General features: G+C 41.1%; 1 protein-coding gene across 3 annotated transcripts in view; it reads right to left on the bottom strand.

Annotated features, from left to right (window-relative positions):
* LOC122539437 overlaps positions 1 to 25,667 on the bottom strand; it is a 74,460-nt gene that overhangs the window by 34,039 nt on the left and 14,754 nt on the right. For all 3 annotated transcript variants that reach the window (XM_043674276.1, XM_043674278.1, XM_043674277.1), the window contains exons 4-7: positions 14,920 to 15,017; positions 13,265 to 13,382; positions 1,661 to 1,780; positions 650 to 823 (exon numbers count right to left, since the gene is read on the bottom strand). In XM_043674276.1, coding sequence (XP_043530211.1) covers positions 650 to 823; positions 1,661 to 1,780; positions 13,265 to 13,382; positions 14,920 to 15,017 — 510 coding nt within the window. The remainder of the gene's footprint in view (positions 1 to 649; positions 824 to 1,660; positions 1,781 to 13,264; positions 13,383 to 14,919; positions 15,018 to 25,667) is intronic.

The following is a 25,667-nucleotide window of genomic DNA, read 5'->3' as shown; positions in this document are numbered from 1 at the left end:
CCAAAGGTTTCAAGACTTGGTAACATCCTCATACATCTCCACTTTACAGTCTCTAGTACAATCATATCTTTTTGTAATACCACAACCAAACCTGTAGTGCTTGAGCTGCGACCTATCATTTTATACATAACCGCCCTACTCTTAAACTCTGGATTAGAAATTTCCCAAGAGTAACAACCACTGAGAGAAGAGGTTCCTTCTCATCTCAATCTGACAAGGGAGGCTCCTTATTTGGAAAATGTGCTACCTCATTCTAGATCCTCTCACAGAGGATCATATGCTCTCAGTATTTACGTTGTCAGACCCCCTCAGATTCTCACCTGTGCCAATAAAATCACCTTGATTTTCAAACATCAATGAGTACTGAACTAACCTACTCAATGTAACCAGGGCCACCGTTTTATTCCAGTTAACAGCCTAGTGAAGCTTCTCTCAACCACTCCCAATGCAGCTGTAAGTAATACAATGGAACTGCCACTGTGCACCTCAATCTAGAAATAGAAAGAGGCCAAAAGTAGTGTGAAACTTCGCTGAGCTGATTTCTGTTCCCATTGTTGCTTGAATGGATGGAATGAAGTGTTGAGCTATATTAGTGGAACTGATTTCTTGGATGGATATGGTAATACAAACGGTCTCTATATGGTCTTACATTTCTATTAGCAGTTAGCTGTGATTCAGACTTGAGGTATTGCTTTTTCAGTCCATAGCTCTCACATTTAGTTTGGAATAGTTCAGAGTGGAGGTCTGCCATTTGGTTTTCGATTGATGCTCTTCCTGTTTCAGCACTGACAAGGCAAGATGGGATCTCTTGGAGATCTCCTTCCTACAATAATCAGAAATCAAAGTGAAGTTAATAATGGGTTGTTTTAAGCTCTGTCCAAATCTTGTAAATTCTGCTGTTCTTCTTGGTTGAGTATTTGTCTTGTTATAAACATTTACTATTTCCATAAGTTTTGAAGGAAAAAAAAACAGAATTTCACAGAAGTCCACAGAATATGAACAGTGGATATTTTAAAAAAACTGTATTACTTATAAAACTGCTTCCACTCACAGATAAATAAATGGAAATATGCAATATAGTTCCAAGTGAGAAACTCAGCCGGTCCAAATTTAAATGCGTTTTGATATAAAATGTTTAAATTAACCAAGTGCAATTTAGGATGAACGATCATGCATGAATTTCACAGACCAGGAGAAAACCAGGGTGAATGATCTCTGCCTGGATTTTCCCAGCTCTCCAACACCCATTCCATTATGGTGACACAAACTACATGACTGGAAACTGAACACACTTAAGTGGGAGGCTTCCTATAATTCCTGATTGTTGTCTGAGATTTGATGGGAGTGGTCCTGATCCCTTGTCATAACTTGGCTCCTGTCACATCTTTAGCCTTGACATAAACTGGATCCTGTATTAACTTTAGTCCTGACATCAATTTTGCAAATAATTCGTGGACCCCTCAGTGAAAAACTGTACAGAGTGGAATGTTTGGTAAGGTATTGGGGGAACCTCTGCAGACATTCAGGGAACTTGTCTTTTCCTTAGCAAAAAAACACCAAAAGCCTTATATACCTTGGGACTTATCTCTCTCCCTACCCTGTTTGTTAGCATGTTTGTAGTTTGTTACGCTAAAGGTGAGTGACATATTTTAATACTTACACCGATGACATTGTCCAGATTTACTCCACCATTCTTTTCCTTGAGATTCCAGTCTCTGTCTCGATACCAAGCCAATGAGCCATTCAGGGTGTGCAGGTAGTTTGGTGGCTGTTCTTTAGCCTAATATTCATTAAAATAATGTTATGATTGAGTAAGGATTGCGACTTTTAATTTCCAAATGGTCAATTTTATGGGTTCTTGATCTCAGTGTCATGAAAACATGCCTTATGTCAATTTTTAGTCCAATATTTAGAAATATGAATTGTACTTTTAAAAGCAGAAACTGTTTAAGAACTCAGATACACAGGAGACTTGAGATCACAGCCAAAGATGGCTACCTTAACTTGCACCACCACACATTCCACATTCCAAGCCATTGGAATGGAGACACAAACCCAACCAACGACAATGACCTCCTGGGGAATGTGACGAACCATCATCTCCTGATCCACTGACAAATCATGAAGGTAATTACCAGAGGTATTTCAATGTTGGAGATGAATCATTAAGTCTAATGTTGACTAAGGGGACCCTGGATAAGAGCTTCCCAGATATCACCTAATTAAATTATCCTTGGAATACACTGCCAAATACCTTATCTGTATTCTCCTGGGTAGGCGAGGGAAGGTCACCTGGCAAGTCAATCCTTTGTATGTTAAGCAACTGTATCCTTTCAGAACTGAGACAAGCAGCTAAGATGGAGAGTCAAGTCCCTTCTGTCTCTCTCCGTCTCTATCCTACCCACCTGGAAGTTCCATTTGCTGACTGTGCTTATTCAGGAGCTCCAGTGTTACAGACAGCGACTTCTTAAAATAATTCAACCCAGTATTTTCCCTAAAGAACAAAATTAGCCATTTAGATCTTAAAATCAGAAGTATTAGGATTACTGAAGGATAGTTGCAAAACCAAAATGAATTCAGCCTGAAGCCAATTGAGTTACCAAACTGCAGACTGCGTATTCCTATCTTTTTCTGATTCTAACCTTGCCAACCTATCTTGCCTACTATATAGTCTGTATTTGTGGGTATGCAAACATCAAGTGTGTGAGAGTGTCTGGCATATATTCATGTAGGTTAGAGTATAGATTTTTACTTTTCATAGATTGATTTAAGTATAAATAAACAAATGCCTTCCTTTGTTGAACTCAAGAGAACCTGTCCAATTGTTTCTTGTTCAATCAGAGTATGTTAATAGTTAACTACTCTCTAAATTGACCCTCTTCACCACATAAGAAAAACAACAATTGAACAAAAGGGAACTACTTAACATATCACCTAATTGTAACACCAGTTCTAAGGTTTACCTAGAAGTTTGGGAATTTACATTGGGAATTCAAATACAAGTTCCCTTAACTTAATGTGCAATAATCGACAGAACACTGTCGCAAGCATGGACCTCAGTTTATGACTAAACTAATTTTAAAAATGGGGATGCTGGAAACCAGAAGCAAAAACGGAAATTGCTGAAAAAAACCCAGCAGGTTTAGCAGGTGTAATGCTGTCAAACCTGCTGAGATTTTCCAGCAATTTCTGTTTTTGCCTCATTTTTTGACATAAGACAAAGGAGTAGAAATTAGGTCATTCAACCCATCGAATATGCTCTGCCATTCAATCATGGCTGATAAGTTTCTCATCCCCATTCTCTCGCTTTCTCCTCATAGCCTTTGATCCCCCTGATAATCAAGAATATATCTATCTCTACCTTAGATATACTGAATGACCTGGCCTCCACAACATTGATATGTCATTCTCTGCATTGGAAGAACAAATCAGTAATACTGTCATTTTAATCTGATAATCCTATTTTGAACAGAGTGTTTCTGTGAAAACTATATTGATTTTTGAACGTATACAAGGTGTTTCAATTATATTGCAGTGTGCACTATTTCTGATGCGAAAGTGAGTACTGCAGATGCCAGAGGTCAAAGTCAAGATTAGAGTGGTGCTGGAAAAGCACAGCAGGTCAGGCAGCATCCGAGGAGCAGGAAAATCGCTTCATCGGGAATGATGCATAGTTTTGATGCATCAATGTATTGCAAAGCTTTACTAATAATGGACAGAAGTTGGAGAATGAGGTCCATCTGTACACTAGACTCTGTTTCAAACAAGAAAAAATAACTATGTCAATAATGTCCACAGAGGTTCATGACTTCAGGAGTGTATTAAACCTCCCACTCAATTCCTAAACCCTCCAAAGGCTAACACACACATCACTCATTTAAATGGTGCTGGTAGGGGTGCAGGCATGGCTCACTTTCTAATGTCTCATACATCAACATTGCTGTTGTTTCATTCTGCATTTATGTCCAGTAATTGATTTTGGCAGTGCACGTTTCCTCACCTGCATACTGAATACCTTATTCATTTTTTAATTTCCATCCATAGTTCTGATTTATGCCAATGTTTTCAATTTTGAAAGCTACACTTGGCAAACTCTGCTGAAACCTATGTTGAAGAGAATAAGTTTGGGAGGAGAGGAACCATTTTGGCTGTTTTCAAAATGACGCCTGACTTGCATGAAAAAGATCAATTGAGAAGGTCACATCTTCAGGTCCAGCAACACAGCATTCCTGCTTTTATCAACATGCAAGGGTGTGGGATAAGAAAACTGCAAGTTGAATTGAAATGCAGATCAGATTGAGTCCAATGTCATAAGGCATGTGAGAAGGATAAGACAAATATGACTGGTGCCCCTTGGTACAAAATCGTTTGGGTTAGATGCAAGTGTGATTTCTACAGAAAAACAGAACACCAAAACATGCACTGGGCATAGATTTCCTGCTGTCCAATTTAGGTAACCGATGTGTATCAGAACTCACTATCCTTTAACAATGCTACCTATAAAAAATCAATCCATCTCAGTTTTGAATTTTTCAGTTGACTGTTCGACAGTTTATTGAGAATGAGAGTTCCAGATGTAGAAGGAAGGTTCAGAGTTAGGTGGGGATAATGAGGAATGATGAGGTGGTGCAGTGTCTTGGAACTTTACTTAGAAGAATATTGTCCCAGAGCTTTTCCCAAATTGGGCAGAGGATTTGATTTTTGCATTCTTTTATATTTGGGAGATTACATGCTTAGAAAGAATAGTGGGTAGACAATGTACATCTTTCAATGTCAGGGCCATTAGCGCAACTGTTCAGAGTACAATATAGACAGAGATCATTTCATAAACTTCTCATCCACTAACTGGCAGGCAGACATGCAAGTGAGTATAGTGGAAGCCAGGAGATAGATGAGAAGATGGGCCAAAAATGAATACGGTTCAAAGATGCACAAGTAGCAGAAGGTTTAACCCGAGCTTGCTCACTATACAACGTTCCTTCATCTCAGCCGATATTATGCAGAAAATGTGAAGGAAATTCAGATCCTAACTCTTCTAAATCCAGGAATGCATGCCCATCTCTGAAGTACAGTGCAGATAAAGGGTTAGTAGTCTTTAGAAATGGAAGGCAAATCAGGGCAGGACTTAAATACTTAATGGTAAGGTCCTGGGGCATGTTGCTGAACAGAGACCTTGGAGTTCAGGTTCATTGTTCCTTGGAAGTGGAGTCTCGGGTAGATAGGATAGTGAAGAAGGCGTTTGGTATGCTTTCCTTTATTGGTCAGGGTGTTGAGTATAGGGTTTGGGAGGTCGTGTTGTGGCTGTACAGGACATTAGTTAGGCTATTTTTGGAATATTGCGTGCAATTCTGATCTCCTTCCTATCGGAAGGATGTTGTGAAACTTGAAAGGGTTCAGAAAAGATTTACGAGGATATTGCCAGGGCTGAAGGGTTTGAGCTACAGGAAGAGGTTGAATAGGCTGGGGCTGTTTTCCCTGGAGCATCAGAGGCTAAGGGGTGACCTTATGGAGGTTTATAAAATGACAAGGGGCATGGGTAGGATAAACAGACTAGGTCTTTTCCCTGGGTTGGGGGAGCCCAGAACTGGAGGGCATAGGTTTAAGGTGAGAGGGAAAAGATTTAAAAGGGTCCTACGGGGCAACCTTTTCACGCAAAGGGTGATATGTGTATGGAATGAGCTGTCAGAGGAAACGTTGGAGGCTGGTACAATTACAATATTTAAAAAGCATCTGGATGGGTACATGAATACGAAGTGTTTAGAGTGGTATAGACCAAATGCTGGCAAATCAAACTAAATTAATTTCGAATATCTGATTGGCATGGACAAGTTGGACGAATGGATCTGTTTCTGCGCTGTGGCTCTACAACTCTATAAGTGGGATTAATGTATAACAAGGTTAGAAAGACTAAGTTCATTTTTTGTTTATACGTTTGTGGGGTGTGGGCATCGCTGGCCGGCCATCATTTATTGCCGATCCCTAGTTGCTGTTGAGAAGGTGGTGATGAGCAGTCTTTTTGAACTGTTGCTGTGTATCACACATTAGTTTCACAAATCAGACTAACAGCTCTGTATTCCTTGTATGATCTAGGAAATAGGATTGCAATAAAAGCAGGAATCTCAAATGGTCCTGACAGGAGTAGAATTTGTAGTCCTGATTCTCCTATCTCTTGTTTGTGTTTGAGGTAATCATGGTATTCCTCTCACTGACACCTAGCAATTGCCCAACTCCAGAATTATCTGCCCTCAGATTATCAGTTCCACCTTGGCTCTAAATCAACATTTCAAGTTTGAACCTGTCCTGATGTTTAACAACACAGCAAAGCATCCCTTAACCAATAACAAGATGAATTCCCCCTTTCAAAACCAAGACTAAATTGTATATACATAAGGTCCCTGCTGTCCTGCACGATTGAGTCCTTTTGCAGGGTTCAGGAGATATCTGGGAATTCTGATACATTTTTCCCACAATGGTCAGAGTGAGCGCAGCTCAAAACGTATATTCACAAAGAATATTTATTTTAGTTACCACACTAAAACTCAAGCTAAACAATAAAACTGCATGCCCTAGGAATGTTGATACAAATCCGCAGCGTCTCTGAGGGCAGAATGAACCTGTCCAGGCTTGCTGTGTTTGTATAAATTCTTTGTGATAAAAACCATAAGACAGAAGCCTCACTCCTTCACCAAGATAATCTCCGTGCACACCCTGCCCCCCAGCAGTAACTGTAACACTGGCTTCTGCTACATGGACAATGACCACAGTGTGTGTGTATGTGTGTGAGTCATTACGTACAAAGCCAAACATGGAAATGGTGTTAGTCCAATGAAGGAGCAAAAGTGGCCATGACATAATGTGTTGCAGGCTGAATCTAATTAATTTCACCTATGGTGAAAATTCCAAGTCTTTTACAATGTGGGGTTATAAATCACACCCAAGTGGTCTGAGTAAGTGTCTGTGAATACAGCCTGTGTACAATTCAATTAAAAATATATCATGCCACATTAACCAGACAACACTAATCTGAGCTATGTGGAGATACTACATTTAATGTTGTTCACTATGCACATTACAATGTATGCTTCAAACACAGGGCTCTATTTTATATAGAGAGTAATTTGTAGTATTCTGATGCCCGATATTAGGTATAGATAAAACTACATTAAATTTTTAAGCGGAATAGGAGTCCTTGCTTTGAATCTATTAATATCCATGGAACACACATGACAAGATGGTGCATCGAGTCAATAAATATTTCAGAAACTACAATTAGGGTTTTGCAGTATTAATTTTGCATGTCAATTAGGGGTGAAAGAGCAGAAGTAGGGGGTAAAGAAATGCAGATGATTGAATTAAACACTGTATCTACTGTTTCAACAATGGACAAAGTATGAAAGGAAATAAAGGACAGAAGTTTCCATTTTATTATTTCTGGCACATAGCAAGAGCTCTAATTGAAAATTTCTGGTCCTGGGCTGGGTGTGTGGAATTTGTACAATTCCAGCAGGCAGGAAAAGCACCAGGGTAGACAATCCTGTCCAAAACATCAATACTGATTTTAAAGGTAATGGGATGTGTGTAAAAATAAATATACAGTAAAATTTATGTTATGCAGCACATATTGGGACAGGTGGTGCCAGTAACTCAAGAACGGGGAGTTCACTATGGGAAGGTAACAGGCAAGAGTAGGATGTGAACGAGATCAATGTTATTCTTCTGGTATTTTGATCAGGATTACACTTCTATCATGTACTTGATGATACACTATGACACATCTGCGTATTCTTTATAGACTGGTCAAGGAGAACCAAAGTCAAGCTTTATCTTCAGGTTTGAATAATATTATCTATTTTTTATTAATACTGAATACTGCTGTACACGGCAATGGCTCTGATCTTATGGTTAAATTCAGTAAAGACTAATCCAAATTCTTTGTGTGTCCATGTCTGTCTTATAGTCTGGTCTTCTGCAAATTCCATAGTTCCTTTAGAGCCCATTCTGTCTATACATGCAGCTTCAAGACACCATCACATGGTTGCTCCCTGGTCTCAATGCCCTTACACAACAGTTCCTATCAATGTGCGAAATAATTTGAAGACTGTTTTTTTTGAAAAACATGCATCTGTCCATTTAATTGACCCTTGGTCCATGAAAATGTCAAAAACAAAATCATGCCCTCAGAAGTTAATGTTGCTAGAAAATGCTAGTTCAAATAGTGACGAGTACCACAAATTTTAACTGCATCTCCATTATCACCTCAGTAATAATGAAGCGAATGGGTATACACAACAAATGTGGCTAATTTGGTGCAGTGCCTAAAATCCAATGATCATTGTGTGTAACTTACGCAGTGATTCCAGAACTGGTGCTTATAGATTAGGTAGATGGAGAGGGTAGAGAGCTGGATCCTAACCCTGAGTGTCAATGGCTCAGTGAAATCCTAATGGTATCATTCAGGAATGACATGAGGAAAACTTGCTTTGTGTTAGAATGCCAAGTAGCTCAATTTAAAATGCTCATTTGGATTGCACATTAACTCCAAGACAATGTTGATGTCTCAAGAATGGTCACAGCCCACAATCCTGCATAGAGTCATAGAGATGTACAGCATGGAAACAGACCCTTCGGTCCAACCCCTCCATGCTGACCAATTATCCTAACCCAATCTAGTCCTATCTGCCAGCACCCGGCCCATATCCCTCCAAACATTCCGATTCATATACCCATCTAAATGCCTTTTAAATGTTGCAAATTGTACCAACCTCCATCACTTCCTCTGGCAGCTCATTCCATACACGTACCATCCTCTGCGTGAAAACGTTGTCCCTTCGGTCCCTTTTATATCTTTCCCCTCTCACCCTAAACCTATGCCCTCTAGTTCTGGACTACCCCACCTCAGGGAAAAGACTGCCTATTTACCCTATCCATGCCCCTCATAATTTTGTAAACCTCTATAAGGTCGCCCCTCAGCCTCTGACGCACCGGGGAAAACAGCTCCAGCCTATTCAACCTCTCCCTATAGCTCAAATCTTCCAACCCTGGCAACATACTTGTAAATTTTTTTCTGAACCTTTCAAATTTCACAACATCTTTCCAATAGGAAGGAGACCAGAATTGCAAGCAATGTTCCAACAGTGGCCTAACCAATGTCCTGTACAGCCGCAACATGACCTCCCAACTCCTGTACTCAACACTCTGACCAATAAAGGAAAGCATACCAAACGCCTTCTTCACTATCCTATCTACCTGTGACTCCACTTTCAAGGAGCTACGAACCTGCACTCCAAGGTCTCTTTGTTCAGCAACACTCCTTATGACCTGACCATTAAGTGTATAAGTCCTGCTAAGATTTGCTTTCCCAAAATGCAGCACCTCACATTTATTTGAAGTAAACTCCATCTGCCACTTCTCAGCCCTACAATAGTGTGCAGAGTGGGTTCTTTCTTGATTATATGATCAATTGGGATCTGTCCCCATTAAATTTTTAAAATATAAGCCTTAAGTATTAAGTTAGTCTGGAGCAGTGTTTTAGATTAGATTAGATTACTTACAAGAGCAATAAGATGGTATTATTTTCTGGGTCTGTAGATTGTGAAGGAGCAAAAATGGCCTTTAGTAGAGTAAAATGCTCTTCTTGTCTGATGTGGGAGTTTCAAGAGAGTTTATGTATTACTGAGGATTATATCTGCAATAAATGTCATTGGTTGCGAATCCTATCAGATCGAATTGATCAGTTGGAGCGACAGATGCAATGAGGAATTTACAAGAGGAAGGGGGTGTGATGGATGACAGTTATAGGAAGGGAGAAAAGCCACATATACAGTCACATAGGTTAACTCCAGGAAAAGTAAGAGGTAGGCAGGTAATACAGGAGTTTTCTATGGCTATCCCATTTCAAACAAGTATGCTGTTTTGGAACATGTAGGGGGTGATGGATTCTCAGGGGAATGGAGCACAAACAGCCAAGTTTCTGGTGTCAAGACAGGCTCTAATATAATGAGGGGTACGTCGGGTTCCAAGAGATCGATTGTGTTAGGGGACTCTCTAGTCCGAGGCACAGACAGATGTTTCTGTGGCCAGCATAGAAAAATCAGATTGGTGTGTTGCCTCCCTGGTGCCAGGATCATAGATGTCTCAGAGAGAGTGCAGAATGTTCTCACGGGGAAGAGGGACCAGCAGGAGATCATTGTACACATTGGAACCGATGACATAGAAAGGGAAAGGAATGAGATTCTGAAGGGAGAATGTAGAAAGTTAGACAGGAATTTCCTCGAGGGTACTAATATCTGGATTACTCCCGGTGCTATGAGCTAGTGAGGTTAGAAATAGGAAGTTGGAGCAGATGAATACATGGCTGAAGAGCTGGTATATGGGAGAAGGATTCATATTTTTGGATCATTGGAATCTCTTCTGGGGTAGAAGCGAGCTTTACAAAAAGGATGGATTGCACCTGAATTGGAAGGGGACTAATATATTGGCAGGAAGATTTGCTAGAGCTGCTTGGGTGGGTTTAAACTAGTAAGGTGGGGTGGTGGGAACCAGGGAGATAGTGAGAAAAGATTTCAATCTGAGACTGAAAAGAAGTGAGTCAAACAGTCAGGGCAGGCAGGGACAAAGCAGAGAACAAAGTAGGACTGATAAATTAAACTGCATTTATTTCAACGCAAGAGGCCTAACAGGGAAGGCAGATGAACTCAGGGCATGGTTAGGAACATGGGACTGGGATATCATAGCAATTACAGAATCATGGCTCAGAGATGGACAGGACTGGCAACTTAATGTTCCAGGATACAAAAGGTACAGGAAGGATAGAAAGGGAGGCAAGGGAGGAGGAGGAGTGGCGTTTTTGATAAGGGAAAGTGTTACAGCTGTGCTGAGGGAGGATATTCCCAGAAATACATCCAGGGAAGTTATTTGGGTGGAACTGAGAAATAAGAAAGGGATTATCACCATATCAGGATTGTATTATAGATCCCCTAATAGTCAGGGGAATTTGAGAAACAAATTTGTAAGGAGATTTCAGTTATCTGTAAAAAAAAGTGTGGTTACAGTAGGGGATTTTAACTTTTCAAACATAGACAGGGACTGTCATAGTGTTAAAGGTTTACATGGAGAGGAATTTGTTAAGCGTGTGCAAGCCTGATGTTCGTGGTGGACAAGTTGTTGGGGGGAATCCTGAGGGACAGGATTTACACATATTTGGAAAGGCAAGAAATGATTCGGGATAGTCAGCTTGGCTTTGTGTGTGGGAAATCATGTCTCATGAACTTGATTGAGTTTTTTGAAGAAGCAATAAAGAGGATCGATGAGGGCAGAGCGGTGGACATAATCCAAATGGACTTCAGTAAGGCGTCGACATGATTCCCCATGGGAGACTGATTAGCAAGGTTAGATCTCATGGAATACAGGGAGAACTAGCCATTTGGATACAGAACTGGCTTGAAGGTAGAAGACAAAGAGTGGTGGTGGAGGGTTGTTTTTCAGACTGGTGGCCTGTGACCAGTGGAGTGCCGCAAGGATCATTTCTTGTTCCACTACTTTTCGTCATTTGTATAAATGAGGTGGATGTGAACATAGAAGGTATAGTTAGTAAGTTTGCAGATGACACCAAAATTGGAGGTGTAGTTGACAACGAAGGTTACCTCAGATTGCAACGGGACCTTGATCAGATGGGCCAATGGGCTGAGGAGTGGCAGATGGAGTTTAATTTAGATAAATGTGAGGTTAGCAGTGTGTCAGTTAGCAGTGTGGGTTTCTTTCCCTCTTTCTCCCCCCTACACTGATCTCACCATGTGCTGCCTATTGTCTGTCCTTCTCCCTTTAAAAGTGCTGTTGTTTTGACTTTTTTTCTCCAAAGTTCCAAAACAATGCAACAGCATATAAACCCGCATAAAGCTCCTGAAATTCGAGGAAATCACCTCCAATATCTAAAATACCTCAAAAAAGGAGCAGCCTGTTACAGCCATAAATTTTTCCCGTCCTCCATCTTGGATTACCCAGAATCATGCAGTTCTTTATCCAAATGTGTCTTGTTGCTGTCCCACAAGTCATCCGTAGCCCTCTTGAGAGTCAGAGAGCTGCATGGCCACCATCTCTTCACTGGAGAACATGATGACATTTGCAACATGAGAATTTGTGTGCCGGAATAGCAACTGACTGTTGCAGGCATTAGAGAGGTAGCGATATCACCAGACAATGAGCTGCCATCGCAAATTCATAGAGGACTTTCTAAACGTGACTTCATAAATTGTTATTCTAGTAAACTGGACATACTTTGCTGTGTGGTGGATGGACAGCATAATTGAGAAGTTGCACCCAAATCTTTGCCCATTCTGCCAGTATACATTGTCGCCCATTTTGCCAGTTAGACATTGCCACCAAATTTCTGGCATTAAATATTTATATTTGTTCATTTTGACTCCTTTAACAAACAATCATTTTTGTCTGCAGGGTAATGAAAATGTTTTAAGTAAACACACTTTAGAATATATATTAAACACATGTCTTTATGTCCAGTACAGAACACTGTGATATATGCCTTCTGGCAGACTGTTGGAAAGTTGCATTGAAATTTCAAAGAAATTACAGCCAGTACTTTAGGTGGCACATAGTAACCTCAGAACATTTGTTTCACAACGATGTTTGCGAAAAGTAAACAATAGTTTCTGTAAAATTTAAATGCCGATAAATTTAACAACACTATGTTGTTAAACGACCTAACGTTTGTGAAGTTACGTCTTTGGGATTATGAATCACATAATCAGTTTGACAATGTAAAGGGATCTAATTGCAATTTGTGCTCCCTTGAATGAGGCTCTCACACTCTGACAGCTGAACTCCCTCCACTGTGCTGTTCATCATTGTTCAGCAGGTAGTATTCTTAACTGATTCAAAAGGTTGCCAGTTAAGTCCCAGTCCAGAGACTTAGAGTCATAGAGTCATATCCAGACTTGTGGATGTAATCACAACTGACACTCCAGTGCAGTACTGAGGGATTATTGCACTGAAGCCCTCTTAGATCAACTTAAAAAGTGGCACTATGTTGAAGGAGAGCAGAAATCCTTGGCATCCTGGTAAAACCCTCGGCTGGTATCTAAAAACCTGGTCATTATTATGGTGCGATTGAAGGTATTTCAATGGCTGTAAGAACTTTTGAGGCACCCTGACATTGTGAAAGGGGCTATGAAAATGCAAATCCACCCCTCTCCTCCTGATGGAATGAAATTAAGCACTAGTTTATTCAAGATGTAAAAAGCATAACCACCTCATTTCTTCCATCCCCCAGGTAGCAGGAAATCGGAGACAAAGTAGTTCTTTTCTTCAGAGCCATTTGTTCCAGTTTGAGATTTATATTTTCAATTTCCTCTTCTAAGCACCAGATCCTGTCAATAATTAATGACAGCCACGTTACTCAATAACATTAAACGACCTCAGCTGGTTTCTCAGTGTTGGACACAGACTTGTTGAAATGACTGAATAAGGAGTCATTTTCCAATCTTACACTCATGCTAAGTAGCATTGTGCGTTGGGGAGCTCCTTAGAAACCCTGGTGCCTCTTTGCACTAGATTTTCTAACCAGGAATGTGCTGCATGTGCCAGCATTTATGTTTTCAAGCGGCAAAAGACCTCTTTTACTACATGTGTGTTGGCAGTATGGACGGAGCAACATTGCCTGAGAATCGGGTCCTGACAAGTCTGAGGAAATACAACGTGCAAAAAAACATGCAGAAGTTCTCTCATGCTGCACGGAGGCCAGGGAGTAAGCACAGCAATATTCCCATCGCCAATAACTAATTTTTAAAGTAAAATGGATGGTACATTGAAACTGAAGAAAACATCACAGGGGCTTCAATTACCAATTACAGAGTCCAATGAAATTCAAATCCAATGAGTTAGGCATCAGCTGAATTCTACAACAAGCCAGTGACTCCACTGCATCATGGGGGCTCCTGTGGTGCAGTGATAGTGTCCCTGCTTCTGAGCGAGGAGGACCGGGTAGAAGTCCCTGCTCCTTGTGCATCATAACACCTATGGACAGGCTGATTTGAAAGTATCTCCACTGCATTACAGTAACCACTGTATGGTGAAAATGAAAATACAGCCCTATTCGATAAGGTTCATGTGGCACAGTGGTAGTGTCCTTAACTCTGAGCCAGCAGACCAAGGTTCAAGTCCCACCTGCTTCAGACCTGTGACTTAACATCTCTGAACCGATTGATTCAATGTATTCTCCACCCAACAGAGCACATCGGAAATGTTTCTTGAAAAATAATTTAGTGTATGCTCCCATCATAACCTGACGTGGCTTCCTTGCTATCTAAGGGTGGTTAATTAAGATTCACATCATGGTATCACTAGGAAGCAAAGCAAGGAGACATGCTCCAAGAATTACCTCAGCTGCCAGGGTGACTCAACACACACTGGAACTATTATGTTAACCACACTCTAGCCAACTGAGCTACACACATGTCCATTGGTGATACCAATTTCCATATCCACGACAATATAGAAAGAGGCCCTTTGACCCAACCATTTTGATGTTTATCTTCTACCTGAGTGATATCCTAATGCCGTGTGTCCCCTCCTTTCACCATACCCCTTTATTTGCCCCTTTCCTTCTAACCTACTCCAGCCCTGGAGAGCAGTCGTGTAGGCAGGGTCAGGGACAAATAGGAAAAGTTGTGGGAAACCTGATGATACACCTCCCTATCAAAATCAGCCAGGACATGCAGGCCCAGGAAGAAAATGATGGAGGAACATTGCAGCTTGTGTCTTCTGAATACGTAGGATTCATGGAGCTTTGTTGTAAGGCAGTCACCCTGATCCCACATTCAGTTCGAAGAAAAACATCCCCAAAATAAGCCACAATGTTAAACTTTGTTTGGAACTGTACTGAGGTACAAGTTTCAATCCATTTACCGGTCCTGGAATTCTCTCTCTCTTTCAGCTTCATCCAGTTTGACTCCCTTCTGTGTCCCCTCCTTCTCATGAAGTAGTTTCACCTTAGTTTCTAAAAGCTGGGAATAAATGAAAAGAATATTCAATATTTTGTAATAGAATCCCTCACCCATACCATTCCATCACATTTATCATGCAGGGTTTTCTTTGTTAATTGATATCTTCTATCTATCCATGGGAAAACATTAAAATGATACGAACGCCAATACCAGCGAGGTAAGATATTAATCAAACCTCAAAAACAGTTTTGTTCCCGAGATCGGCAGTAATGGATGGCATGTATTTTACCCCTACATGAATTTGGGCCAACTCAATATTCTTCTGGAGTTTATATTTGTTTATTCGAAAGTAATTCTAACTTAAAGCATCACATGAGGCTTTACTAGTTGAATAAAGACATCCAGAGAGCTAAGAGGTAGAGCCCAACAATGTAGCAGCAATGGTGAGCTAACCAGTCTCTTGGAGGACTGGTCCAAAATTGCATCAAATCATGGCAGATTTCCTACTTACCTTTTTATAACCTTTAACTCTCTTGTTGTCACTATCCTGTCTAGCTCATTCTGAAAAATATTCAATGACCCAGCCACCATCACATTCTGGGATAGAGATTAATCAAAATGTAAAAATTAATGACAGTTTAGGAGAAGAAATTCTTTTGGATGTCTCTCTTAAATGAACCTCCCCTTATTCAAAATCATGACCCCAAGTTCCAGATTCACACCCATCTCTGAGGAGAACTATCCTCCCAGTGTTTCCCCTATCAAACCCACTCAGAATCTTACATGCCTCAATAAGATCACCTTTCATTCTTCTAAACTCCAATGAAGAAGGGTCCAGCTAGCACTCCATTCCTTGTAAAACAATCCCTTCAACCCAGGAATCATTCTAGAGTTTGGGAGAGCTGCCTCCCAAAGCAAATAATTCCCTCCATACTTAAAAAGAACAAATGGTACACAGTACTCTAGAGTGGTCTGTATAGTTGTAGCACAACTTTTATATTCTGAGAAATTACAGGGGCTATCTTAGAAATAATTACGTAATAGCAGGAAACACTTCTGTTATGCTCCTGTGGCCTGATTTTATAGGATGGGCGAGCCACTGTAAAATAAGTGAGCAAACATTGTCATTTTACTATCCATATCACAACAACATTCTGTCCTCTAACATTGCTTGCAGTTATTTCTAAGGTTCAGGCTTTATATTCTGAGAAAACTGAGAATGATTTCCTTCACTCCTGGAAAATTATAGACAGGGCATACTCATGTTTCTTACTTGTACATCATGTCGAAAAATTATTCCCATCTCCTTGAGCTCTGTCCCCCAGGTTTCAACCTGTACATTCACTCCAACTGCAAATGGAATCTGCTCTTATAGTAGTTTGCAATGATCACTTTACCTCAACCCTCCCTTCCCTAAAAGACCTTTCTTTTAATCAGATAATTTACCTCTTCAGCTATGATTTTATTATTCTACTCTTTGAGGAACCTTTCGTTTATTATGTTCAATACAGCTCCATCTAAAGGAAATTGGGTTGTAGAACAAGCTGTCCGATGGAACGAACTCACCTGGTAATCTCAGGGCTTTTCTGTGAAAAAGCATTTTCTGATTTCATATCTTAATGACCTCTTAATTTTAAAGCATTCCTCTCCCCAGTTCTGGGTAATTTCTCTACATCTCCGTACTTCGAACAGTTTAAACCACTCATCTAAATAATCCTTCAACCACATAAACACAAGGGAGTACATACCCCAAGTTCATGCTCACTATCCTCAAAACTTAAAGCATTACGTCCTCATATTATTTGGATGAATCTATGCAGTGAGCCCTCCAACAGCATTAAACCTTCCTGAAGTGTGGTCACCGCAATAGAATTCTGTGCTGTTGATAGGGGTTGAACCAAAGCTCTGTACAATTGGAACATCACTCCCAGCTCCCTTGAAATAAAGGTCATTATTCCAACCGGCTTTTGATATCTCTTTGTCCCTGTCTACTGCTTTTAGTGACTTGTGTACATGGACATGTCTACTGCGTTTTGGTGACTTGTGAGAATCCCATTGCTCCCCCATGCTTGCTGGTCCCTTGTCTTTTCCTGAAGAAGGGCTTATGCCCGAAACGTCGATTCTCCTGTTCCCTGGATGCTGCCTGACCTGCTGCGCTTTTCCAGCAACACATTTCCAGCTCTGATCTCCAGCATCTGCAGACCTCACTTTCTCCCCTTGTCTTTAAAAACAATCTCAAGTTGACTTAGAATGAGAGGTGTTAACAAAACCCTGGTCTCTTTGTACACCAGTCACTGAAAGGAAGCATGCAGATGCAACAGGCAGTGAAGAAGGCAAATGGTATCTTCATAGCAAGAGGGTGCGAGTACAGCAGCAGGGATACCTTGCTGCAATTGTTCAGGGCCTTGGTGAGATCATACTGGAGTATTGTGTGCAGTTTTGGTCTCTATCTGAGGAAAGGTGTTCTGGTCACAGAGAGATTGTAACACAGAGAGATTCCTGGGATGGTAGGACTAATAGATAAAGAGAGACTGGATCAGTTAGGACTATGTTCACTGGATTTTAGTAGAATGAATAGGATCTCAATGAAACCTATAAAATTCAAACAGGGCTAGACAGGGATGATCTTTCCGATATCCAGGAAATCCAGAACCAGGATTAAGGTCTAAGGAGATGGGATGGGCATTTAGATCCGAAATGAGGAGAAATGTCTTCACCGAGAGTGGTGACCTGTAGAATTCTCTGCACAGAAAGTGATTGGGCCAAAACATTGAATGTTTTCAAGAAGCAATTAAATATAGTTCTCAGGGCTAAAAGTATCAAAGGCTATGGGGAGGAAGCGGGAACAGGGGACTAAGTTGGGGTGATCAGCCGCTATCATATTCAATTACAGAATAGGTTTGAAGGGCCAAATGGCCTACTGCTGTTCCAATTTTGTATAGAACTTGACTGTATTTCATAATTGCTCTCAAATGTTCCCTGTGGCTCTAGCAATCAATATGAAGGACAAATCCTCGACTGGAATTGCTAATGCAATTGTGTCCATGCTTACACCCCCTAGTGTTCAACTATCATTATACAAGTATGATAAATCAACCTTGCTGTTCCACCTTGGAATTTCAGCATGATTATTAGTCACCTCAGAGAACAACCTGGTTAACATCTAGAAAACAAAAAGAAATGGAGCGACTACAAATACACTTTGTTGGAATGCAATTTCGCTTTTGTAACAACTTCCTTATCAAAGTCTTGAAGTCAGAGGGCGAAAAACAAATCGAACTAAGGCATCACCTGAAGGCTGTGGGCTGATTTACTGGGAAGTACTGTAGCCTTTATTTCCTTTTCCCAAAGCTCGCATGTTAGTTTAAGAAGCTGAGAAACAAAAGGTTTCATTTTCTTTATAAGAGTAAGCAATGCATTTCACTCATTGAGTCATACAGCATGGCAACAGATCCTTCAGCATCTGCACTAACCAGACATCCACTCTCACCAGAATTTGCACCATTTCCCGCTAAACCCTTCCTAATCATACACCCATCCAGATTCCTTTTAAATGTTGTAATTGTAAATACCTCCACCACTTCCTCGAGCAGCTCATTCCATACTCACACCATCCTCTGCGTGAAAAAGTTACACCTTTTTAAATCATTCTGTTCTTACATTAAATCTATGCCCTTTAGTTTTGGACTCCCCCCACCATAGGAAAAGACCTTGGCTATTCACCGTATCCATCCCACTCAGGATTTTGTAAACCACTATAAGGTCATCCCTCGGCCTCCAACGATCTGGAGAAAAAAGCCCCAGCCCGTTTAGCTTCTCCCTGTAACTCAAATCCTCCAGTCCTGGCAACATCCTCATAAATCTGTTCTGCACCCTCTCAAGTTTCACAACATCATTCCTTGAGCAGGGTGACCAGAATTGAACACAGTACTCTAAAACTGGCCTCACCAATGCCCTGCACAGATGTCTCAACTCCTATACTCAATGTTCTGACCAGTCAATACCCCTGTTTTTACGTGATAATAAAAGAAGGCAAGTGAATAGCTGTGCAGTTTTTCTTGTTTTATGATCCAATAGCTACAGGAAAGACAAGATAGCCCCAACACATAATGTGCACATTGTATATCATCTGGAAATTCCAGGACATAACCTGTGCCCTGGAAAACCAGGGTGTAGGAAGGGTCATCAGCTGCTGCTAAGTTTGGAGTTTGGACATCAACAATCTCTGCAGCACATTCATGAAGTTGAGGGTTTCATTATTAACATATTTATAGATCAGTTTGCAGCTCAAGAATATACAGTGAGGGCACAAATGGGTGATAACCAGGCAGTCTAGAAGAAATTAAAGATACACTAAGGAACTCTTGGAGTCTCTCTCTCTCCAAGTCTAGGGAGTATAGCCAGGATCGAGACCTTGACACTATGGCTGCCCCTGCTGTACAGGAGTGAGGGGACAAAGAAGATTGGAAGAGCTGTAGTATTGGGAGATTTGATGGTTGGGGACGAACAGATGTTTCTGTTGTCACGGACATGAACTCAGGATGGCATACTGGCTCCCTAAGGGTGGGGGTGAACAGTTACAGAGCATGCAAGTAGGGCGAGTGAATGGACAGCCGTCATGGTTCATCCCGAGACCAACTACAACCTTTGAGGTGACACAGTCAAATTAGAGAGCTGGGTAAGAAATTAGCAATACCCCAGAACTGGAGATTACTCCTGGTACCACACACAAGTGAATATGGAAATAGCAAGACAGAATCATAGAGTCCTTACAATTTGGCCCATCAAATCCACACCAACCCTCCAAAGAGCAACCCATCCAGACCCACCCTCCCTTCCCCTATTCTGCATTTCCTATGCCAATCCACCTAACCGGCAGGAAGAAACCAGAGGAAATCCACATAGACACGGGGAAAATTTGCAAATTCCACACAATCACCCAAGGCTGGAATCGAACCCGGGGGCCTGGCACTGTGAGGCAGCAGTGCCAATCACTGAGCCATGCTGCCCATACGCTAGACAAAGACATGGTAGGAGAGATGGTACAGGTGAGAGGACTTTAAATTGGGACATTGTGATCAGTATTGAGGAAGCTGAGTTCTGTACATACCAGAAATTTAAACAGAGCCAGGACCAGTCTCCTTGTGAGATGATTTACTAATGCCATTGCATTGGATTGAAAACCAAAGTGACAGGGGTTGGGGACAAGCAGATAATATTAGGGATGGATTCCAACATGTAAAGAATATTAGCAGAGGCAGATCTATCTCATATGTTGGTAAGGGGTGGGTGGGAATGTGGAGTTGAGGTTCCAATCAGAACAGTCATCATCTTATTAAATAACAAAATGTTTGTATTTGGTGGCTTCAGTGCAAGAAGACAAGTAAAAAATGTTGATTCATAATGGCCTCCTTCTGAGCTGTAATCACTCCATGGTACTTTGTATGATGTTCCACCAGAGGTTACAGTGAGGATAATTTGACAGAATTGACATATATGAACTGCAGCTTGCCTATTACTACAGGAATGCATTAAGTGTCCATTTGAGCTTATCCTCTAACTTTTATTATGTCCAAATGACTGGCATATAGTTTCTGGATCATATGGTTTTGGAATTGGGTATGATAATATGAAATTCATTAAACAAATAATGATGTTGGATTGACAACTGATTTTGTGCCCACTACATCACTTTTTGTTTCTAATTAAACTTCAGTATTCGGGCAGCCATTTACCATATCATCAAAAGTCATGGGATTGCTGAATGGGCCATCATCAACATCCTAGAGATTACCACTGACTAGACACTGAACTGGACCAGCCATATAAATACTGTGACTCCAAGAGCTGGTCAGAGGCTAGGAAATCCAGGTGGCCAAATGTCCTTAATCTCCTGATTTCCCAAGCCTGTCCGTCTGTGGGACGATGCTGCCATGTTAACAAATTAATTTTGTCCTCCGCCTTTTTCAAGGTAGGGCATAAAGGCAGAGGTACCAGAATGTCAAATTTAACAATAGCAGGGGAGTGGCTCATTCTCCCAGTTCAGGTTTTTTCTAGTTTGGTTTAGCTGTAGCAGTGAGAAGATGTTGGAGTGCAAAAAGGTTCTAAGCTTCAGCAGATGATTCCTGGCTGACCTTTCTCTCTGAAATCTCTCCTGCCTATAAGAAGTTATGTTTGAATTTACCTTTGCCTAGGGGTGTGTTTATGGGATGTTATGGGAACTGGAACAGCTCCTTAGTTAAGTTGCTGTGTTGGGACAGTTAAGTTTTCAATAGTTCAGTTATCTTAAACTCTGTTTCTTTTTTTCGAGTTTCAACTGTCATGATTAAATAAATTCTATTTTGCTTAAAGCCAAAGGTTTGACCAGCTGCAGTACACCTAGAATATCCACTTCACATCAGCCTTTAAAATAAGAAAAAGTTAGAGTCTTGGCTTCTTATTATATTTTGAGGGTGTCTGGCCTGGGCAATAACAACTGCAAGGCCCAAGTTATTTGCCTAGATGAGTGCCACTTCAACATAACTCAAGAGGTCTGACAGTATTTGGGACAAAGCCACTTCTCAATCAGCATCCCATCCACCAGTTGAGATGACCTGCACAATACTGTGCAATAATTGGCCAAGGCATCATCTAAACAGCAATAACTTGGGAACATCATTATCTACAAGTTTCCCTCAGGCATGCATCATTCTAACTTGGATACACATCACCTTTCCTTCATTGTCCTTAGATCAAAATCCAGAGAACTCCAACCTAACAGCAGCAGGACAGTACCTACAAGTTCCCCAAGCCACTGGAGATCCCAATATTTAGAACTGGACAAATGTCACACCAAGTGTCACTGCGTACTGAGCTTCTACCTCTCTCCAGTGTTATAAAAGGTGGGCCTGGTGAAGTAGTTGTACCATTCTATATCACTTGGCCTTCACGGAAATATTTACAAACAAAACACCTTTGACTACAAGTCCATCAGAAAGTGGTCAGCATGTAACATCCTCGAGACCCTGCGGGAAAAGGAGAGAGTAGATCCTGTCACATGCTTCCCTGAGCGGACTGTCAAAGTTACTTGGCAGAATGCCTCATCACCAGAATTTTCCATCAAGAACCAATGACATATCTTGACTGGTGGGGATAAGGACACTGCCTGTCAGATCCTTCACATATGCCTAGTCTGTGTGTACCACTGCATACTGTCCTCAAAGGTGGCTGTGCTAGAGAAGAGACTGTCACACATGTCCTTCTGGAATATCCCTTTGCAAAAGAGGCCTGGAGAGAGATGCAGTGTCTCGAGCAGCTCCATGATGCATGAATCTGCACTCTACGGTCTGCTCCCTGGGACGCACATTGAGACAAACATTGATTATGCCTGGAAGGACCATCAGCTTCATGAAAGGAGCTCTTTGCGCTGCCTGAAACTTGATAGTCTTCTAGCGTGTTGAGTTGATTAAGTGTTGAGGACTTGCACATTCCAGGTCCAGGACTATGTGAGGAGGGCCGTACTAAAGGTTGGGGTGGCTGCCGCCAAGGCACCCTGGTAACAGCGGTGTACTTTCTACCAAAGTACCACGCGAGTCCATTCAGTTGTCAGATCCTCTCATTGCCTCAAAATGAATGTAAATAGTGCCCTGTGTGAGTAGAAAATGCTTTTGTTTGCAACTGCAGGGAAGCTCTGAAGAATGTCAAATTCTGAGGTACAGTAGAACCTCCATATCCACGGATTTGGTTTCCCTGATTTCAGTTATCTGCAGTTTACCACAGCCTGACAACATTACATGGAACATTCCAGATATAATTCCAGGGGGTTGCCTGGGAGGTAAGCTTCCCATTTAAATGATAGGGTTCATTACTATCCGTGGTTTCGGGCATCCGCGGTACATCTTGGAACCTATCACCCATGGGTACAGGGAGACACCTGTATTTATCTTTTCCCTCTGCAAAGGCTGCACAGAACTGTTTTAGTACCTTGTGTGTATGTACATAAAACTAATGCTTCTAAATAAAGTATATTTTTGCAATGAAAATACTTAATAACATCGGGGGATATTGAAGTCAAATGTTTATGGTGCGTTTGCTCCTATTAGGGTGCCCTCTAGTATTCAATTAGCAATATAAAGTACAATATGTATCAGCCAGAAATCTCGGGCTAAATTTTCCTGGCCTAGCAACCATTGTTTTGGTGACAGGGAACTTGGGAAGTTGGTAAAGCTCTGCACTGGGACAGTTCCCGAATGCATTTGCACCATTTGGGAACATTCCCAGAAGGCAGGCCATGAATTTGCTTGCTTTTCCTCGACAATAGGGGGCACTATTCCAGCCTTGTCAGCAATTTGCTGCAGGCAGTGTGGCCCCCTAGCATGTGCAGAAAGGGCAGGATAAGGGAGATGAACAAAGCCACAGGCTGTATAATCCCATTTGATTCGATTTGACTTATTTTTGTCACATGTACTGAGATAAAGTGATAAAGTTATGGACCAGACCAGAACCCTTCAAAATATTTTAAGAAGGCAGCCTCAATTCCAGCCTTTTCTTACTTTAAAGGTAGATATGAAGTGCATGTTCCAGAAAAGATGCGACTGGTCAAACTACTCCACATTAAGCAGAATGCTTTTAAACACTATAGCTAAAATACAAACAAAAGAAAGAGGAACTTATAATAACTTAGCTATTAGAAACCTTAATCAAATAATAGGTACAGTATCTATTACTAATTAACTGTTCTAATACATAACATCACATTAACACACCCCTTGGCAAAAAGGTAAATTCAGACACCAATTCTTACATGCAGTTCTCCAATCTAGGAGGAAACAACATCAAGAGAGATTTCAGAAAAAGCAACAGTTAGGATAATTTGTTGAAGCTTCCTTTCCTTCTGGGATCCCAAACAGCTTCTGATTGTAAAAAAAAATAACTAGAAGCCTGGACTGTTAGAGCTGGCCAGTCCTATTCAGGCTATATGGTTCTGACACTGGGATTTAAACCCAAGGCAAAATTTGCACCTTGCTTTAAGTCTGTACAGGCACCAAAAGATAAACGTGAATAGAAGAGTAATCTCATACACAAGTGAGATATAAATGCACAGTCACCTGGATGAACCCATAAACATATAAATGGACAGGCAGCCAATGCACATTGGTAGATACATATATAAAAATACAGCTGCTTTTTCCATTAGCAGTATCTGAATGTTGCTAAAAAGACAGACTTGTCATCAAAAGGTTTCAGCTTGCAATCTTCGGGGCAAATGCAAGAATGACAAACTTCAAACAATCACAACAATTTATACCACAGAAGGAGAAGGTGCTGATTGGTTGGCTGAAGTGTTGCCATGAAGAAAGCAACACGGAACCACTAGCTACATGAATATCCAAATTAAGAAAATTAGTTGAGCTTATAACATGGCTTATTTACACTTGCTAGACACACATTCATACACATAGTTTGCAAACAAAAGGAATGGTATGTTTGTAATGCAATTAGTGCCTGAAAGGGTTAACTGACATTACAAGAAAATCTCTGTCCATCAGGCTCTAAAGCATTGTTCTCCATGTATTCATCAGGTGATGTACAATGATTCTTCTCAGTCTCAACAACACTTCCCCTGATGAAGGAGCAGCGCTTCGAAAGCTTGTGATTTTAAATAAACCTGTTGGACTATAACCTTGTATCATGTGACTTCTGACTTTGTTATCAACATGTAACTAAAGTTGTAATATGTGCTTACTCTTAAGTTAAGCCCAATGTCTCAGAAGAATCAATCAGTATCTTAGATATAACATATCCAGCCAGTAAATACAATGTAATTAATCTTTGCCATCTATAATGATTGAGTATCTTTGGAGTAGTATGCTTTGTGGATTTCCTTCCCCAATTGGTATCAGTAACTAGGCCAACACCAATAAGATGGATTGGTAGCAATAGATCTACCCATTAAAGTTAGTAGAACTGGCAATCCAGACTATAAGAGTAGAGTCATAGAGTCATAGAGTCATAGAGATGTACAGCATGGAAACAGACCCTTTGGTCCAACCCGTCCTTGCCGACCAGATATTCCAACCCAATCTAGTCCCACCTGCCAGCATCCAGCCCATATCTCTCCAAACCCTTCCTATTCATATACCCATCTAAATGCCTCTTAAATGTTGCAATTGTACCAGCCTCTACCACTTCTTCTGGCAGCTCATTCCAGAGACGTACCACCCTCTGCATGAAAATGTTGCCCCATAGGTCTCTTTTATATCTTTCCCCTCTCACTCTAAACCGATGACCTCTAGTTCTGGACTCACCGACACCAGGGAAAAGACCTTGCCTATTTACCCTATCCATGACCCTCATAATTTTGTAAACCCCCATAAGGTCACCCCTCAGCCTCCGACGCTCCAGGGAAAACAGTCCTAGCCTGTTCAGCCTCTCCATATAGCTCAAATCCTCCAACCCTGGCAACATCCTTGTAAATCTTTTCTGAGCCCTTTCAAGTTTCACAACATCTTTCCGATAGGAAGGAGACCAGAATTGCACGCAATATTCCAACAGTGGCCTAACCAATGTCCTGTTCAGCCGCAACATGATCTCCCAACTCCTGTACTCAATACTCTGACCAATAAAGGAAAGCATACCAAACGCTTTCTTCACTATCCTATCTACCTGCGACTCCACTTTCAAAGAGCTATGAACCTGCACTCCAAGGTGTCTTTGTTCAGCAACACTCCC

Source organism: Chiloscyllium plagiosum, chromosome 32, assembly GCF_004010195.1.
Source record: "Chiloscyllium plagiosum isolate BGI_BamShark_2017 chromosome 32, ASM401019v2, whole genome shotgun sequence".
In the NCBI taxonomy this organism is placed as follows: domain Eukaryota; kingdom Metazoa; phylum Chordata; class Chondrichthyes; order Orectolobiformes; family Hemiscylliidae; genus Chiloscyllium; species Chiloscyllium plagiosum.
The sequence above is the reverse complement of the archived record's forward strand: the minus strand, read 5'-3'. Positions and strand labels throughout refer to the sequence as shown.